The following is an 18,501-nucleotide window of genomic DNA, read 5'->3' on the forward strand; positions in this document are numbered from 1 at the left end:
AGTTATCCCACCGTCGGGGCCCATCTTACCCCCCTCACTCCCCCATCTCTTAGGGAGCATCCAACTCTCCCTGCCCCCAACGCATCAGCTGAACAGGGCAGATGGTTTTGTGTCTTCGGAAGGTAAACGCACTGTGAGAACGCAGGATCAGCATAAGCTTCGCCCAAGACAAACACAGCAACAAGACCCGGTCTACCAGCTGAGGGAATGGAGTGACAACAAGAGATTGACCACTACAGCTAGATATAAACCAAAACGAATATTCCATGGAAATTGGTTCCATTATGTAAAGAAACACTAACTGCAGGCCAGCGTGGAATAATTATTCTACCCTCTATAAATCTGAGCACCACCAGGAACAGAATTGTTCCTACAACAGTTATTGGGTTTTTGAAAGGTACAGAACACGTGGCTTGCAAAATGCACGTCTGCCACAAGCAGCTAAACACCAACACAGAAGTGACAGATTAGAACAAACGAGTCTTTGAAACACACTTTACAAATGATGTGTACAAGGCTTAGTATGAACCGGTTTTCTGTTGTGGACAGCGGCAGATGAAGGCTAGGGGAAGCTCTGGGTAGATGCCTGATTTGTGGCTCTGGGAAAGCCCACCTCATCTGGGATGTCACCTGGGTCCCCCCAGCTCACCTGGTGGCAGCTCTGCACCCGCTGCCAACGGCGGCTCCCAACTAGCTTGCGGGCAAAGACACGAAGGGGGGCAGAGGACGATGACAGCAATCCCACCCACACTCTCCCCTCCGCTGTGCAGCCCATCTGTGGCTGCACAGAGCACAGGGCACGCTGGCCAAGTGCCAATCTCCCTGTAATGTCCCTGCTTACCTGGGGGGCTTGTGGGTGCACATTTAACACACCCCAACACCCCACCCCACCCCACTAATCTAGCCTAAATGCTTAAGGCAGCATCAACCTCCTCTTTCTAGCCCAAAATTTAGGTATCAGAGCACTGTGGAGCCTCTTTGCAGCCAGCAAAAGGAACAGGCACTTGGAGAAGAGTATTATTCTCGTCTCAAGAGGACTCCGACAGCAACAGCGCTTTGAAAAGGCTTATTTTCTCTCCCATTTATAAGAATGTAGCCAGTTTCAGACACACGCACTAGGATCCGCGAATGCCCCCTCCCGAGCTAAGCTCTTTCAGGTAGCACACGCAATTTATCCCACCCAACCTCAGCCAACCTCTCCTCCTCTCCCGCTCAGAGCTGCTCCTGCAGGCACCCTCGCTCGCTTCTGCCTCGGGCTGCCGCCGCCGCAGTGCTGGCAGACCGCAAGGAAAGCGGGCGGGGGAAACGAGGGAAGAGCAAGCGCCTCTAAAGAGCGGCCCAGCCGGGGAACCGGGGAAGACGAGCAAACTGATGGATGATACAGGGCAAAGAAACTCGGCAGCTCCTGCAGGACTCCCAGGCAGAAGGGAAATAAACCAGCACCATTAATTCAGTCGAGGAGTTGCTAACAAGCTACCACCAAGGTTTTCCACTCTTGCGAGAGAATAGACCATAGCGACTGGAAAGGTAAGCAACGTTACTGCAAACAGAAATATGTTTATACTTGTAATGTAGCATTTTCCAGCAGGAGGCTTCTGGGACCTGCTGTTTTCCTCCAGCTCATTCTTTGATAAAGTATGGAAATAAACATATTCCAACTAAAGACAAGTCAGGGACAACCTAGCAACTGGTTTCCATTTTGGTAGCTTCTGAGGGTATCTAACGACTTTGAAATGGCCATAGAACATTCCTAAAGGAGTTCCTGTGGCTTCGGTGAAGCAGAGCCAGGACCTCGAGCACTGAAGAACAACTAGCCTGAAGGACTACAGCAAAACTCCTTGCCGAGCCCATGTGGGAAGTGGGAGCCGAGAGATCCCTACCTGAAGCGGAGGCCCAAGTTGAGCTCCGGAGCAATGGGTTTGTCGGTGACAATCGTTGTGCCCGTGCCGACAGCCTGGACGGGGATGACGTAGGTGTGGCTGTTCTCTATGGACACCTTCACCTCATCCTCAAATCTCTCGGTGTCGTCCAAGTTTGCTATGATGGCCACAGACACCTCGCTCTCGGGGGGGATCACTCCTTTACTGGGTTCAATCCTCCAGCGCGAGCGTTTGCCAGCCTGTAAGATGAGCCAAACAGTAACTTAGGATGGAAACCATGGACCCTGGTCTCCTGCGGGATGCAGAAAAGGATTAAAGACATGAGGGTAAAAACCATGAAGGCTTCGTTTCCCCAACTCTGAGCTACAGTGCCTGGAAACAGCACCCGTGCAGGAGCTCATACAACCTCTGTTTTACCCTCCCTTAACAGACTCACTTTGTTAACCCAGCTTTGTCTGACCCAAGGGATGCTCACCCTCAGGAGAATGCTACTGTCCCTCCAGCCTCCCTCTTGGAGGGCACACCCAGGGAAGCCACTTGATATCTCCTGGCTTCCCGACAACGGTGGCCAGCTCTGCCATAAAGGCTCCAGGCCAGAGGAAGCCAGGACTGCTCCAGTCCCCCCGCCGCAGCCACACGGCTGGGGGATACTGCTGAGACCCCAAAGAATAACTTTGCAAAAGCGGTTGATGAAACCCCAAAGTCTTCTTTCCCAAGAGTCAGGCTTCTCAACAGCCCCTCAAGGGCTGCAGCCCTCTGTTCCCATGAATCATCACCTGCAGTGAGGTGCCCCAAGGCCCTCTGCTTTGGCAAAGTCAGCTCTAAGTGTTTATAGCAGGGCAGCGAAACAAGAAGCAGAAAGAAAACCACAAGACATGTGCCCTGTGGGCATGGCCTGGGCTTCCCAAGCACTCTTTTCCTCTGGGTCCTCACGGGCCTCCCTCTACGGATGGGGCAACAGAGGCGCTGGACCCCTCCAGCCCACCTAAAGCCACATTCACAAGGAGCAAGCTCGCAGAAGAGAAATGCACGCAGTGCTCCCGGGCCAGCAGGAAATGCACTGGGATGCAGACACGTGGCTTTCAAGTGTCCGTCACAGCATCAGTGCTACATGCATCACAGTTCAGCGCTGTGTTTGGGATGACAGGCACCACTCATCCAAAACTCTACAGTATTGTCGAGGAGAGGGTTACTTTCCTTTTCTTTTTTTTTTTTTTTTCCTTTAAATAGAAAACAACGGTGTGCTCAGAGGCCTGACATGATAAAAGCAAGTGCTCGATCCAGGTGAAGTTAGCTCGAGTTTCTGTCCGGCGGGCTGGCAGCTCTGAGCTCTAACAGGACACCAGCCAGCCCAAGGGAGAAGAGCAGCAGAAAACCAAGCAGCACTTTGAAGTCACAGAAACATTTAAAATAACACCCCAAAATGACCTCTGCTGACAAGGTGAAGGCTAGCTGGAGGCCAGGGAAGCGGTAACTTGCTGAGCATTCAGGGTCCCAGCAGCAAGCGTAGGTGCTCCCGCTACGCTAACTCCTTAGGCTGGCTGTGCCCTCCACGTAGAGCAGGTCAGGGCTGCATGCCTGCATCCCATAACGGAGCGTGCCAAAGGCATCAAAACGATTCCAGGCACCAGCAACATTTATACACTCAGCTCCATTTAATTTGTCCTCTAGGGCTTCAAAAAAAGAGTCTTGAAAAAAATTTTTAAAAAAGCAAGACGAGACTGGGATGGAGGCAGGTGGCTGCCACGGGGTAAACACTGGGACCTCACTGACCACGGAGGATTCCCACCAACCCTCCCCTGTGGTCCCTGCAGCTGGTCGCCGGCCTCGGAGGCATCGGCTGCGCTGCCGCCAGCCAAGGGCTACCCAGCCAGCTCATTCACACCGAGCCAGTGGGCGTTAGGTTTTCACTGACGTTAATGTACAACTTCTCCTCCGATTCACGCTGACACCGAGCAGCTTGCTTGAAAAGGAGACCCGATAGCTCTGCTCCAGAGGTGAATCTGCAAGTCTGCTATCTGACAAAGCTCATTTATCACAGCTTGGCAACAAGCCGCGCAGTAAGTTGTACCCAAGGAACTATTACTGAGGAACAATGACAGGCTGTCTCGATGGAGCCAGACTCGCAGTGTCCCAGGGTGACCCAGCGCAGACCCACCGTGCCCTGCCAGGCCAACAGCCCACTCCGGAGGAGCACGATTTGCATCGCATCCTCATCCTTTCCGTTAGCATCTGGTGTGGGTCCCAGGGGCAGCACAGTGCACCGCTGAACAGGAGACCTGCCAGGACCAAAAGGCTCTGCCGGACCAGCTCCGCTCAGGTTTTTAGGTCAGCTTCTGCCTACACCGGTCCAGGTTGTGTCCCAGAGACAAGAAATCCCTTGGGAACACGCTAAAAGCATCCATCCCCCTGCTCTGAAGGCAAAAATCTAACTTCTGACAAGATCCCTGCTCCTTGCTTAGGCGTGAATGCTCCAGGACACGATGCAATAGCTGCACGTGCTGGGCAGACAAAGACAGCAGCTATTTCTGTCCCTGCAGGAGCCTGCACCACTGGACGCCAGAGTCAGAGTGCCAGGCAAGGGCTGGCATCAACCGCTTCGAGAAGCTCAGCGCTGAGATCGTTAGCTTCTCCTGGGACAGATTTCATTGGGAATAAGAGCTGCCAACGTTTGCTTCTAGCGGGCATCAGCGCGCATCAGAGATGGACGGCTGGATGGCTGCCCCAAGGGATGGCCGAGGACCCACCACGCTGCCCTCTGCAAGTTACTTTGAGCCCGTTAATTGAAGCCATCTGGTCATTCCAGCCTTGCACGAGTGGAAGAAGCAGCAGAACTCAACACGAAAAATGCAGCTGTACTTTACCAAGCCATAGCTCTGGCGAGAGAGCGCTCACACCTCGTCAGGCGGATCCACCGCCCCCAGTGGGGGTCACGCACGAAGGGGAAATAACCCCCCACCACATCAGCTGCGCACGGAGCCTTGTCCCAGGGGCTTTAGCTGTCCTAAGGGGCGGGAGCCTGTGCTCTTCATAGCAGAGTGACTCCTCACCCGCACAAACTGCCAGTGGCAGAAAGAGCCCAGAAGCACCCTAAGGCCCACAGGGTGGGGATCAGAGCACAAGGCTGGCCGGATGCTCCCACCAGCCACCAGCCTCCTCCTGGCACCTCGGCACCAGCATCTCCTCGGCAAAAGCAGGGGGACCGCTTTGGTTGAGCCTCTGCCCCAGAGCACCAGCAAGGAGAAGTTTTGTGAAATCGAGGCAGAGCTTCTAAAGCCAGTGGAAAAAAAAAAAAGAAAAGAAAAAAGAATTAAAGTGTGGCACTCACTGCCACCGACAACGGAGCCCAATTTGTCACACTTGCTTCAGCTAACAGCAGCTGCTGAGTGAGCCAGCAAAGCTTGTCTCCATTTGTGTCCCCTGGCCATTGCTCAGCCCTCCAGGTCCCATCTGCCCTCCCCGCTGGGCTGGGGAGACCAGTGCCACCACTCTGCACATTGGGGCTCTCCAGCCAGGACATGGACACGGCTTGGCCAGCTGCTGCCAAGCACAGGATTGAACAACCAAAATCCTCCGGCTTTTCCCTTGGGAAGAGAGCTCAGCTGAGTCACTCTGGCCTGTAGCAGCGTAACTGCCTTGAAGACTTCTACCCTTCTTGAACCCTGTTGGCCAGCGGGTGCAGCACAATGCGACAAGTTCCCTTCTCCTAGATGAGCAGAGTAACAATTTCTTCCATTACTGAAACACAGCAATTTTGAAAGACCATGAACCCATAGAAGATAGCGGATGCCATAAAATCCAAACTCTTCCCTGAGGCCAGGTTTCAGGCACCTTTTCCAAGGTCTCCTCCAAACCTTTGCTCCCCCTTTTAAGGCCCACGTGCCCTGGACCTAAGCCTGAGTGACACTGGGAGGGAAACAGCCTTCTACCTTCCTCAGCTTTTGGTACAACCCCTCACCAGCATGAGACTGGACGCTCCTGGCCACGAGCCCTGTTCACAACTGATGCTGTGTGTTTCCAGGCCCTGTCAGCTACAACAAAGGGCTCCGGCAAAACCAAACTGGGTGGAAATGCACAAACTGGTACCGCTGTGTATAAGCAAAACACAGCCTTTAAAGCCAAACCAAGGGTTTCACTCTAAAGGTGAGCTTTTGGAGCACCATGAGGCTCTGGTGGGACAGCTCAGGAAAGAGTTAAGCCTATCCATCTTCAAAACTTCTGCTCACCTTGGAAGAGGCCACATATGCAGGGCTAGTGCTGCCCGTACCCTGGAAAGTTAATTTAACCCTAATTTCTAAACAGCACTGCAGATATCATGAGAAGGGCGCAGCACTGTCTGCCTCTGTCTCACTATGAGCAAACACTGACAGGCTGGCCAATTATTCAGCTGCTTTGGGGGCAGGGGGAGTGATTTACAGTAGATTTGAAAACCATCCTCTTGCTGATTGAAGTCTGCTCCGACTTCAGCGAGAGTAGCTGGGGAGAACTGCAGACAATGCTGATGTGCTCTTCAAAGCCTTCACTGCCCGCAACCTGCACGGTTTGCTCAGAGAGCAACAGAATCGCCCGTCAGCCAGACCCAGAAACAGAGTCACTAAAGCAGCATCAGCACTGTTTGGAAGTTTATCTCCGTGTTTTGCAGTCTTTCCATATGGCCATTTCATTAATAAAAGCAATGTCATCAAAAGCTTGAGGGAATAAGCAATGAAATTAGTAAATGAAACAAATCCTGCACTACAGGGGAGCAGAGAGTATGGGAACTGCGTGTTCTGCCCTTGCTTACACCGCACCTGACCAAGAGCCTTTATACGCTGCCTGAAAAATCCATGGAGTTATCCACAGCGAATCCCAGTGACAAGATAACCAGGTACAGCTTCTTTTTTTTTTTTTTTTTTTAAAAAAAAACCAACCAACCAACGAAATCTTGGTCTATGCTGCAAGGTCAGCTCCAGTTGAATGTGGCAGCAGCTCATCCCCGGGAACGCAGACGGGGATCTGCACTGAGCCACCAGGCACCCTCCTGAAGACAACCCAGCTGGCTGTACAAGCACTGCTGGAAACCAGGCAGCAGCGAGCTTCACCTGGAGCACAGGGCTCTGGATCCGGGAGCTCAGGGCTCAGGCTGAAGGAGACAGGACCCCGCATTACGACTGTCATGAGAAGAGGAAACCCCAAGGAAGCTTTTCTGTCTCCTCCTCGTTACAAGGCACTGGGAAACCATTTGCCACCCTGCGGTAGCACATAACAGACCCAGCACGGGGGTTATGCAGGCAGAAGAAAGCTGCCACTGATTAAGAAAAATTACACCCTAGGCCTGTCTTTTCTTTCCTGATCACAGAGACGTGATACGCAGCTGCCTTCTGTGATGCCAAGAGATGTCAACCTTAGCAGTCACACAAAAGATCCCTGAGAAGACAGCATGACAAAGAACAAGTAGGAAATGATCTAAGAACGATGCTTTTTCCTTTCTGCAGGGAGAGCAAACACTTCCATCAATCCATAACAAGCCTTTGGCACTTGTCAATATGGCAAAAATCAGGCACTTAGGGAGGCAGGAAAAGAAGATGACAGCGGAGCAAGGAGGAGAAACAGCCACTTTTATCAGCAGGTTACATCAGCCCCCAGCTAAGCTGCAACAGCTCCTTCATGTTGACCCATTGCTCCAGTCTTTTTTTACCCAAGACAGACACAAATCCCCCCCTCGCTGGATCCAGAGGATTCCCTAGCAGGCTGGGCTGCCTGGCAGCTGGGAAAGCAATCTGACAGGGAAAAGCACACCCGACAGACACAGGATTCACTGGGTGAGCACAGGATGACACACTGGTCCCAAGGGTCGCAGATCTGCAGACACCCTGGCAAGCAGGGATAAGCCAACCGAGGACGCAGGTATGCAGTCCCTACAACCCTCTTCCCACCCAAAAAGCCCCATCTCAACACACAGATTTGGCGGGGGTTTATTTATTTTCTTCTGGTGGCAGAGATGCTCCCTGCTGCTCCCTGCAACTGAGAACAGAACAGACACAACTCACCCAGCAGAGAGGAGAGGGGTACAGGGAAGCTGGTGCCTGAGGGGAACTGCAAGTAATTCCTGAAGTCACTGTCCCAAAGTGAAGTTCACCACAAATCATCCTGGCTTGCTCAGGTAATGATCTTGTCTCCCCCAAAGCGAGCAGCAAGCTTGCCTTAACAGGAAGAGCAATTATCACTCGACGGTTAAGAGTACCATCGGGGTGGCAGCACGGCCATCTGCATTACAGCATCTTCCTTTTCTGTTTCAAACAAGACACCAGCCTTTCGTTTGCCCTGTTGCTGCCCCTCAAATTAACCTCATTCAGTTCGTCAAGCTGCCGGTCAGTGCGCATAACATTCCCGATGCAACGCTCCTGTGAAAATTTCAGTCAATAACTCGCTCTTTCAAGTGGAGACCATGATCTCTGAGCCTCACAGCCACCGTTTGCAGATTGGCCAACAAATGGGAGACAGGGAAATCACGGCTCACCCCCCTGCAGCAACCTCCAAGCAGGAATCAAAGCAGTGGCTTTGACGCTTTACAGGACACAAGGCTTGGGTTCAGGGACACGGGGGAATGAAGGATGCCCGTGTCACCCATCAGCTGGGCTAAGGCACAGCCCAGCCTGCTCCGCTCTCAGGTGGACACGTGCGCGTCACCCTGACGCCCGACTGCATCCCAGGCTTTATCTCCACAATTATTCAGTCCCCTCTGCTTCCCGTCAAGGAGCTGCCAGGCAGCGTAAGGCAGCCAAGGGCAAAACCTCAACTGGGGCAGCAAAAGAGCAGCAGAGCAGGCAGCTGCTGAGGGCCAGGGCGCAGCTCGGGCACATCTCGCCCACGCCCGCGCTGCTCCCATCAGGCAGCCTCAGCAGCACCGTGCCCGGAGTCTGTCTGAAGAGCCCTTGGTGAAGCGGCTGATGGAGCAGGTTCCCAGGACCTGCCTCCTGGCACGTCTCCATGAGAGCAGCAGCTGCCCTGAAAAGCAGAGATGCTCACCATGGGGGAACTCGGCCCCGTGGAGTCAGCAGGGGGGATCATCACACACACAGAGTCACAGCGCGGCTGGGGCTGGCGAGACCTCTGGAGATCATCTGGTCCAAGCCACTGCTCAAGCAGAGCCCGTCTTTATTGCAGGGAAAGAAACCGTCCCTGAGCCGCCTCGTATTACTGCTCTAGTGACTGATCAGCCCCAGGACTGGCAGAGACGGCGGTGAAGCATGACAGGCTTTATTGCCCAGTCCCATGGGTTAGGGCCCTGAGGCAACGGAGGGGCAGATGTACCCTGCAAGCCCCCCGGCTACACCGCGAGCTGCCCGGGGAGGAGGGAGGCATTGCACCGGGGCAGCAGGACCCGAACAGCTCTGCGGGTCACTGCCTGCGACAGGCATGCAAACCCATCATTTCAACACCAGTACCAGCCATCCCTGGTGGCTTGCTCTCACCACAGATGGAAAGTGGGTTTTCATGGTGGATTCAAAGAAAGCTGCCCTGGGAATCCCTCCCCCACTTGGAGGTTACCTTTGTCCCCCAAACAGCTGGAAAAGCAGCAAGGAGGAAATTCGTCCCCCTCCTCCTTGGCCCAGGAGGCTGAGCCTGGCCTCTCGCACGCTGCCTGATGCTTTACCCGCAGACCCAACCAAGCCCACAGAGCCAGGCCTGGGTGAACCAGCTCCACAAATCCAACCCACCTAGCGTGGAGCAGAACAAACCTCCCCCCAACCCTGTTTTTAAGCCCCTCACAGATCCCACCTCCAGTGAGCGGCACATCCCACCCAGCCTCCACACGGAGCCCTCCCTGGCTGCACCAGCCCTGCCCCCCCCGCCAGGGCAGCAACCCAACCGCCTCCTGCCACCTGCCACGCAGCTTGTCAGCTGCGGCCTCCATCAGTTCAACGGCCTTTCCCTGCGGCTGGCCCCTGGAGATGCTCTGCAACGCGACAGAGCCCACAGACCCTGTAGCTACACAACCCTTACCGTTACATGTTTGTGCAACACCACAGCTGGTTGGGCCCCCAGCAGGTGTGAAACTCACCTCACCACAAGCAGGCTGAGGACAAACTTCACACCCCAGACTCTGTCACAAACAGCAGTCTGACACAAAGCAAACGCAGACCTAATGGGGAAAGTGTCGGGAAATCCATGCCCTTCCAGGAGCAAAGGGCCACAGGGGCCTCTTGATCTCAGAGTTCCAAAGACACGACTCTCCGTTAAATACCCTCCAGAAAACAAAGGGAAAACTTGTAAAGATGATCCAGACTCCTTTCTGCACAAGCGTCTATGCAAGCTGTCTACTTTACTGAGGGGTGCCCCAGCTAAAACTGCCCCCAGAGCCAGGCTTCTCTCGCTGCGTTGGGACGGAATGCCTTGCTTTCTCTCCGAGACAGCAATATGGAAACGGTGCATGTAAAAATCAAGCCACAGGCTGCTACAGACCAGTCAATTTTCATTGGGAAACAGCCCCACAGATACTTACCATCTCTACACAGAAGGATGCAGGGATGACAGCCTGATTGGAGAGGTGGAGACTTTTGGACGCATCTTGTAGAACTTGAATACTGCCGAAATTTATCTCCCTCGGATGCACATAGACAACCGGTCCTTCTCCAACGCTCACTAAAGACACATTCTGCTCCAGGAAGCAGGTAGGAAAGAAAAAAGAAAAGCAGGGGAAGTTAAAAAATATGAGACAGCTCTAAGGTTCCTCCTCGACGGGGCGATAAGTATGGCTGTTGGAAGTTTTCAGTGTTGCAAGGCTGAAACAGAAGGCCTGGGGCAAGTGCAGGCTCGGGAGCGATCCCATCTGAAAGCCACAAGCTCCCGTTCTCAGGGGACAGAGAAACCCTGGGTCCCACGCTCTCCTTTCCAGACCTCCTCCACAGTTAGCTCTCCTTTCTCTGCCTTGTGCCTGCTCCCGCTCCTTCTGCTGCTCAGCCGAGCCCCAAACCTCCCTGACCACTGCTGCTGTACAGTGACACTTGGACGGTTACTTCTTTGACATTCCCAAAAATGCACCTCTGAAAACCAGCACAAGCCAGAAGCGAAGCAGGCTCTTCAGAGCAGAGATCGTGCAAGTTACTTGCCTCTGATGTGTGCCTAGGTGCATTGCCGGTATGACATGAATAACAGGCATTAATTATTCATTACATCGTTCAAGCGGTGTTTTTCCTCTTGACAGTCAGACCCAAAAAGCTTTCTCCTTGCAGAACTGGCACAGACTACTGGAGGAGGAACACGGATCCCTTTGCTAAACCACCTTCCCACATCATTAAAAACAAGGAGAATTTGTCCAGTCTTGCTGTGGATTTTACTGGTTCCAAACACCTCAACACTTCAACAGGATCTGAATGCATAAAACTCCCAATGCTGACCAGATGCTGTATGATTCACTGGAGGGCACAGAGTACGATTTAACCGAAAAAGAAACCAGCCTCCACCGTGTACAACCTTAAATGATGTCTGGCTCAAGGAAGTGGCATTGACAGCTGTCAGAATCACCAGCCCAACTCAGCCAGAAGCAGCAGCATCCAGAAATGCTCATCCCTTGACAGGCCACTGATGCATGCAACTAAGCACCAAAAAAAATCACCTACCAAGGCTGGGGCCTCAAAAATAAGGAACTGAAGCCACGCACGACGATGCATGTCTGGGTGATGCTGCCCAAAGCTCCCAGGAAGGAGGAGCTGCAGGGAAGAGCTGCGCCTCGCCAGCCAGCTCAGCTTCCTGGTGACAGCAGGACAGCAGCAGCAAAGGCAGGGCAGAGCTCTTTGGGAATGAGCAGAACAACATCTGGAGGATGCCCAGGCAAGCTGGCTTCTGTCAGCCTGTGTACTAACACGACGCATCCTCACCACCAAGGAGAGGGCTTCAAAAACCCCAACCCCTTCGTCTACAGGGTTCTTAAAAGGGACAAGAAAAATGCCATGCAACAGCGTTACAGGCAACATGGCACAGGGAAAGGCAGCAAGAAGAGATGGCAGCTCTGCCATCAGCAATATTGCCACAGCTACAGAAACAGCCACCAGCCACCGCCCCACCCCACTCCACCCCCCAGCACCTCTGGCTTTGTCAACAGGTAGGTCATGTCACATTTGATCACTTAGGAACGAAGAGCATCTGACCCTGGCGGACAGCTGTGCTCGAGTGCCCGCTTATTCCGACAGCAGCCAGCTGCCAAACCCCCTGCCCGCGGCACACGAGGCTGCCTTGCCACCAGTAACGCCAGGGCTGGGATTTACCAGCTCCTTCATGCAGATGACACACACCAGACTGAAGCTGGCACGCGGTCACCTGCAAACAAAATACCCGACAACAGAGCTGTGGAGGGACTCTGCACAACCTGGATGAAAGATCTGTACCACGTTCCGCCTGAAATGGCGGTAAAGACCAGGCATCGACACTGGGCACCCCAGCCGAAGGCAAGAACAAGCTTTGAAGTTCTATTGGAACACGCTGCAGCGATTCCCAAGGTCAGACTTGCAGCCGTACGGGTAGGATCTGCCACCAGCGCAGGACATGTAACAAGACAGCCAGCTCTTCTGCCAGCCCAGAAAGCTTTGGGTGCGTCAGCTACCAGGGAACTACTGGAACTGCACTGCAACCAGAAGACAGACCTATAGAAAACGCAATGCATCTAGTCCTTTCTTTAGGGACAGCTACGATTCTCCAGCTGAAATGCTCGCCCTTTGGGCAAAACATCGACACGTTCACGGCCAAATAGAAAAGATTAAGGTAAGGTCAACTTTCAATTTATAAATTGTTAGCCCAAGGGTAAAAGCTTTTCAAGGGACCTGCAGCTCAAAAACCAGGTGACATTTAAACAACTGGCTATTCCAGTGGGGAGAAACCCTCCTCTTCCAGGGAAGCATGCCTTCTGTTTGCAAGCAACTGTTTTGTCAAACGTGAGACTTCCCTGCAAAGCCTGCATTGCCTGGCCTTGCTGTTGACTGGTTTACATGCACATCCCCAGCAGCCGGGGTTGAGATGATCAGTGGCATCCAGGGGATTTGGCATCATCGTTTCAATTCATTTTATAAAAAGTTTATAGCCCTGCATTTGCTTTCAAAATGCCAGCCTTCCTTTCCGTTACAGAAAGCTTCAGGTTCTCAGGAATCCTCTGATATCCCCTTCTGTGCTCAGAGAGAGGACAAGACATTTTAAAACAGCTGCTTCAAAAGTTAATCTCCTTTTAAATTAAAAAGGTTCTAAAATTAAATTATTAACTAAATTTGTTCTCTGTTTCAGCCAGTGGAAGCCAGGACACCACATACAACATTCTCTTGCCTACACTTTGTTGTTGCTGCTGTACATGCCTGAATGCCAATGTCTTGTAGGAGGCTTTAGTCAAGGAATGCTTTGCCTCACCCCTTTCCAAGCTTGGTAGGGAAAAAAAAAACCAAACACACAACAGTCTGTGCTCCAGATGCAAGCAGCGTGGAGTCTCATGCATCTTTGGATGGGGCTTTTGGCAAAGAGATATGATGGGTATTTCTCAGGCGGGATGGACCTGACTTTCACGAAAGCTTAAATCCAGCTTTACAGAAATCATCATTTCAGCACGGCCTCCTACACCGCCCTTGCTTTAGCGGCATGCAGCAATGTCCCTGTGTGCTCCTGAACAAAAGTTCTAATGAAGCAGCAGTTGCTGCTCATCTAATAATGCAGGAGAGCGAGAGACCCAGGAATTGTTCTGGGTTTCAGGCTGGGCTTGTTATCCCGCTTCACACGCCCATAATTAAACACCATCTCAGACGCCTACGAGGACACCACCCTTCTCTAGGCATTAGCTGTTACTTATGCCACGAATCCCTTCTTTCCTTGTCCACACCAGCCACATATTATGACCTTCTCCTTTTCCCTGGCAGAACCCCAGTACACTTTATGCCCCACCAAGATGAGTCACACAAAGGCACGCATCTCGCCTAGCACTCACCAGCGGGGATCTTTCATTCCCAAACACTGAGACACTAGCAATAGTGTCCTGCCTTCCCATCGCCTGGGCTTCCAGCGTAAACGGGATCTCCACCGAGCTGTGAGGCTGGATAATCCCACACGGCACAGGGCTGGAGTACCACACAGCAGCATCCTCCTTGTGCTCCTATAAGGGACAGAATCAAAGACAACAATTGTCAGAATTTGACAGAACCTCAGAGTCTGAGGAAACTTCAAGCTCCTTAACATCTACCACAACAGCAATTCACCCACATTTTTAAAAATCCCTAGGAGAAAGCAGAAAAGCGCAACACAAGGTGCAAGATTTATATGGGGCTAAGTAGCATCCTCACAGGGTCCAAAAGCTGCTGCACCCACAAACACCCACTCCAGTGCTGGCGGCCTCCTTGCAGCTGCTTTTCACAACCCTCAAAGTTCTCCTGCATGAAAGCACCCCAAAGACTAGAACCAAAACTGCTTCCTAAAGAGTTCAAACCGCTCCTGAAGTTCATATTCAGGTAGCTTCCCGTTCTCTGCAAAACTTTAGGTTTGAACACTAAACAGCAAGGTCTTCTCCAAACCCCCTTTTTTCCTAATAAACCCCTCGATAACGACGTTGGAGGGCAGGAGGCGAACGCAATGCCAAACCTGAGGAAGGACTCCATAGCAGCCTGGAAGATCACTGTCATTCACAAGGGTCAGTGTCCGCTCGTAAGGGAATTTCAGAAAGCACCGTCCGAATCTCAGAACAGGGCTGAGCACGTGCAGCGGAGGAACCACACATCTGGGTGAAGAGATGACCAAAAGGAATTAGAGACACAGAGAATGTAGAAGTTGTTCACTCCCCAAACAGCATGAAATAGACACAAGGCATTTGTCTCTGCCAGATAGACGTTTCCTACCTCTACAGCAATCACTCACCTCTAACTTCTTTTTTATCAACAGACTCTTGTAAAGGAGGGGCAGCCCCAGACTCCCGTGGCAGAGGCTGCCCAGTGCCCTGCCCCAGTGCTCTCTCATCAAGCTTTGCCCCTCCTTTGCCCCAGGAGGCCGGCAAGGACCCTCCCACAGTCCCAGCAAGGCACGAGCTCTGCGGGAGCCTTCCCGCTGAGGACCAGCGCTCCCCAAAGCTCAAGAAAAACAAGACTCCAGCATCTCAGTAAAAGCAACTCCCTCCTCTCCCGTACCGCTCTCGCCCTGCCTGAAACCTCAGCCGCTTGCCCCCGCGATGGAGGGCACCAGCACCGCCTGCCTCTCGCAGTGGGTGACCAGCCTCTCCCAGCTCCTGCAGCTGCCTGGGTCCTCCACACACCAGCCCACACACTGACTTTTCCCATTCCCACTCGTTTTACAAAATTGCAGCCCAGGCACCGCCTGGCTGACTGCCTGGGAGAGGGAACAGCACCAGAGAACTGCGTCCCTCTCGTCATTAAACTGGCACCCGCTGCGGCGCAACGCCATTGAGCGTGGCTGCAGCAAGAGCAGCTTTTGGCTTAAGTCTGGGAACGTTCATGCTCAAGAGAACCAGAGAGAGCTGAGCTCACCTGCCACACCAAGGACGAGTTTCCCCTTTAGTTTCCCCCCACCAGTCCTGCCGTAAGCCCCTTTCCCATTTGCACACGCCTTCATTAACTGAGCCAGACCCCAGCTTTCAGCAGGCTGCTCGCCGCCTTCCAAACAAATGCTGCATTTTGGGCCAACCCAACACAAGCCCACCGCTTGCAGGGAGAAGCAGGGGCAGCCCTTTGCAGATTCGTTACTCCTCAAGTCCCAGACGATGGGCCAACAAGGAATATAAGCACTGTTGCCTTCAAAACAGAACAAGAAAGGCATGGCCCTGAGCACGGAGCACAGGTGCTTCTCAACAGGGCCGCTGGCAAAGCACGGCTGTGCTCACAGCGAGCTGGGCAGAACCAGCTCATGAAGCACCATTTCTCCTTTGGGGCGGCAGCCAGCACACCACACGCCAGGCAGCGTGCTGGGCCTGGCTACGCGGGGAAAGGTGGCCAGCTGCAAGGAAAGCGCCGGTACCTGGCTGTGAGAGGCAGCGCCAACACCTCCTCGCCAACACCATCCACGTCCAGCACCAGCGCCAGCTCGTATTGCCTCACCGTGTTGGAACACAGGGTGACCTGGTAGAGGAGAAGAGCGGCGTCAAATACTTCAGCACTCCCAGAAGCCATCAGCCACGCACGTGTGGTGTCCTGCCCTTCTCCTTCCACGCTAAGGAAAGGGAGTGTTTTGCCTTGCTTCTGCTGCTGCTCCACGTGTGGACCACTGCCTTTCCCAGTAACAAAACTCTGCTGACAAACCCCACCTGTGAAATACACCTTGCACACCAGGGCACGTGTAAGCTAAATCAAAGCACAACTCATGGTCTACTCACCACTGTATTAAGGGACCAATTTTTCATCTCAACTACAATAGCGGGAACCCAGGGGAGATCTGTTGACTTTCCCAGAACGAGTTCAGCTTTACACTGGGAAGCTGAGGGCAAAACGTGGCCCAGCAAAAGCTGTGCAGTTTGTTCATGGCTGCTGGAGCTTTCTCAGCCCCCGCTGCAGTGAATGCAACTCATCCTGCTCAACAGGAGAGGAAAAATAAGACCGGGAAGAAAAGCAAACTGCTTTAGGCAATGGCATCTCTCTTTTCAACAGCCACCTTCCGTCCTCACCCTTCCTCGGCCCCCTTCAAATCAAACAAATCGCTCTAAGCAGCTCAGAAACACACGCACGGCTTCTGTGCTTGACCACACGATACGTGATCCTTGGCTTACGACTCTGGAAACAAAACGCTGCTCCATCCCAGAGTCCCCCAGCTAACAAAAGCCCATCTCTTACTCGGTTATGCCCAAAGCCAGCAGCGCTGCAGCTCCACCTGTTGAAGCACGTATGGCCGGGCTCATCCCATACCTGGATATCCAGGGCTCCTTGGGAGCGGATGGTGCCTTTGCAAGGCATTATGGTAAATTCCATTGGCTCGACGCGATGTTGGGCTCCCTTCCTCCAGGACAGGCAAGCGTTGTCTGAAATCTGAGTAAAACTGGTGATGCTGCGCTGTCCTGAGCCATCGCCAGGAATGCGAAGGTTGAAAGTCACAGGCACCAAGGAGGTGTTAGTGAGGCGACACGACAGGGTGTGAGGAAAGCCTGGAAAGGTGAGACAAATACCAGTTAAGTCCCCAGTTACGCTGCGATTCCTGCTGCGACTCTCCTGTTAGGATAAAACCCTGCTTGGAGTTGAGCTCTTGTCAATGTGCACGGCAGGTAACTGAGAAGCTCGGGGAGGAGCGAGTTGTGACTGAAGTTGCCTTTTCTCTCGACGGCCGAGCTTGCTTCCTTGGCAATGGGCAGCGGTGTTGGTGCTGAAGAGCAGAAGTCTCCCTCTAACTGTGAGGAGCCCTCTCACCTGCCCCCAAACCAGCCCCAACTCTTTCTCACTGACGAGCGTGCATCCAGACAGACCATTTATCCTGAAAATTCAGCCTGTAAAATTCCCCATTAACTCCATGAACATTCCCCTGGTTTTCAATATATGAAAGTAGCAGATTTTCCTTACTGTAGCTTCTCTTCAATAACAAGGAAGGACGAAACTGGGCACTACAACATGATGCACAGCACTCTGATGCAGCTTCCCTAGGCAGGATCCCTAAGGCAGCTCCCGTTTCGGGGCAACCAGACTGAGCACAGGACGACTGAGCACAGGACAACTCAGCCCACCCCACTGCAGGAAACCTGACGCTTCCTTAGAAACGAGCAGGAACGTGTCTCGCCTTACCTAACAAATGGGGACATCACATCCTCGCTGCCTTTGATTACTGCCCGCAACACCTGACATCACTTTAGCTCTGACACTTGCTTTCCCTAATGGAAAACCAGTGATACAACCACACTGGGTGGCAGGGGATGTGCTGCAGAGGCAGGACACCAGCCCGCAGCTTGCTCTGGAGCGGACACCAGCTCTGCCAGAAGGAGACACCTCCCATGCCCTGCTTACCAAGCGCTATTTGCATACAGACAGGGAGGAAAACCACCTGCAGGCACAGCAGATGTTTCTCCGTGTCCATCAGCAGTGAGCATTGCCCACCGTCAGCAATTACTCCGGCCGGGGGGTGGGGGGGGCACAGAAAGGACACACACAGACTGCACAGCCCCAAATGGGACCGAAGTCGCCAGAGGCAGACAACAGTCAGCAGCACAGTTACAAGAAGCAAAAATACAATAGCTGCCTTCAGCTGAAAAGGCCTTGTTAACGAAATCAGATTAAGTAGGATGAATCTCCTATTACACAACCGTATTCCTGCCTGGTGCGTTTCTTGTGGGTTTATTTATTCAAAAGGTAACACAGCAGTGGCAGAGCGGTGATGCAGGGAGAGGGGGAAGCGGCTCGGGGAAGGTAATGAGTTTACTTTAAAAAGCCCACAAACATCATGAAAACACAGAGGCATCCAGGGTGCAGAATGGTAATGGCCCTTCAATCAATCCACAATTGATTTCACATTTAAACTTTAGATCATCTCAGTAAAAAGCCTTTTGTGAGGAGAATCAGAATCTGCATTTCAATGGAGACACTGGGGCTCAGCCACCCGCTCCGTCAGCGCTTCAGCTGGGGAAGGAGAAGGAGCCCACATCTCTGGGGACATCAGTGCCCAACACAGAGCTACTGCCTGGGCTTAGATAACC

At 52.9% G+C, this 18,501-nt stretch overlaps 1 protein-coding gene across 1 annotated transcript in view; it reads right to left on the reverse strand.

Annotated features, from left to right (window-relative positions):
- LOC129735005 (hydrocephalus-inducing protein homolog) overlaps positions 1-18,501 on the reverse strand; it is a 97,603-nt gene that overhangs the window by 44,782 nt on the left and 34,320 nt on the right. The window contains exons 13-18 of the mRNA XM_055700393.1: positions 16,733-16,968; positions 15,852-15,952; positions 14,469-14,604; positions 13,822-13,986; positions 10,366-10,518; positions 1,881-2,119 (exon numbers count right to left, since the gene is read on the reverse strand). Coding sequence (XP_055556368.1) covers positions 1,881-2,119; positions 10,366-10,518; positions 13,822-13,986; positions 14,469-14,604; positions 15,852-15,952; positions 16,733-16,968 — 1,030 coding nt within the window. The remainder of the gene's footprint in view (positions 1-1,880; positions 2,120-10,365; positions 10,519-13,821; positions 13,987-14,468; positions 14,605-15,851; positions 15,953-16,732; positions 16,969-18,501) is intronic.

The sequence above is a fragment of the Falco cherrug genome, unplaced genomic scaffold (genome assembly GCF_023634085.1).
Source record: "Falco cherrug isolate bFalChe1 unplaced genomic scaffold, bFalChe1.pri scaffold_101, whole genome shotgun sequence".
Classification (NCBI taxonomy): Eukaryota; Metazoa; Chordata; class Aves; order Falconiformes; family Falconidae; genus Falco; species Falco cherrug.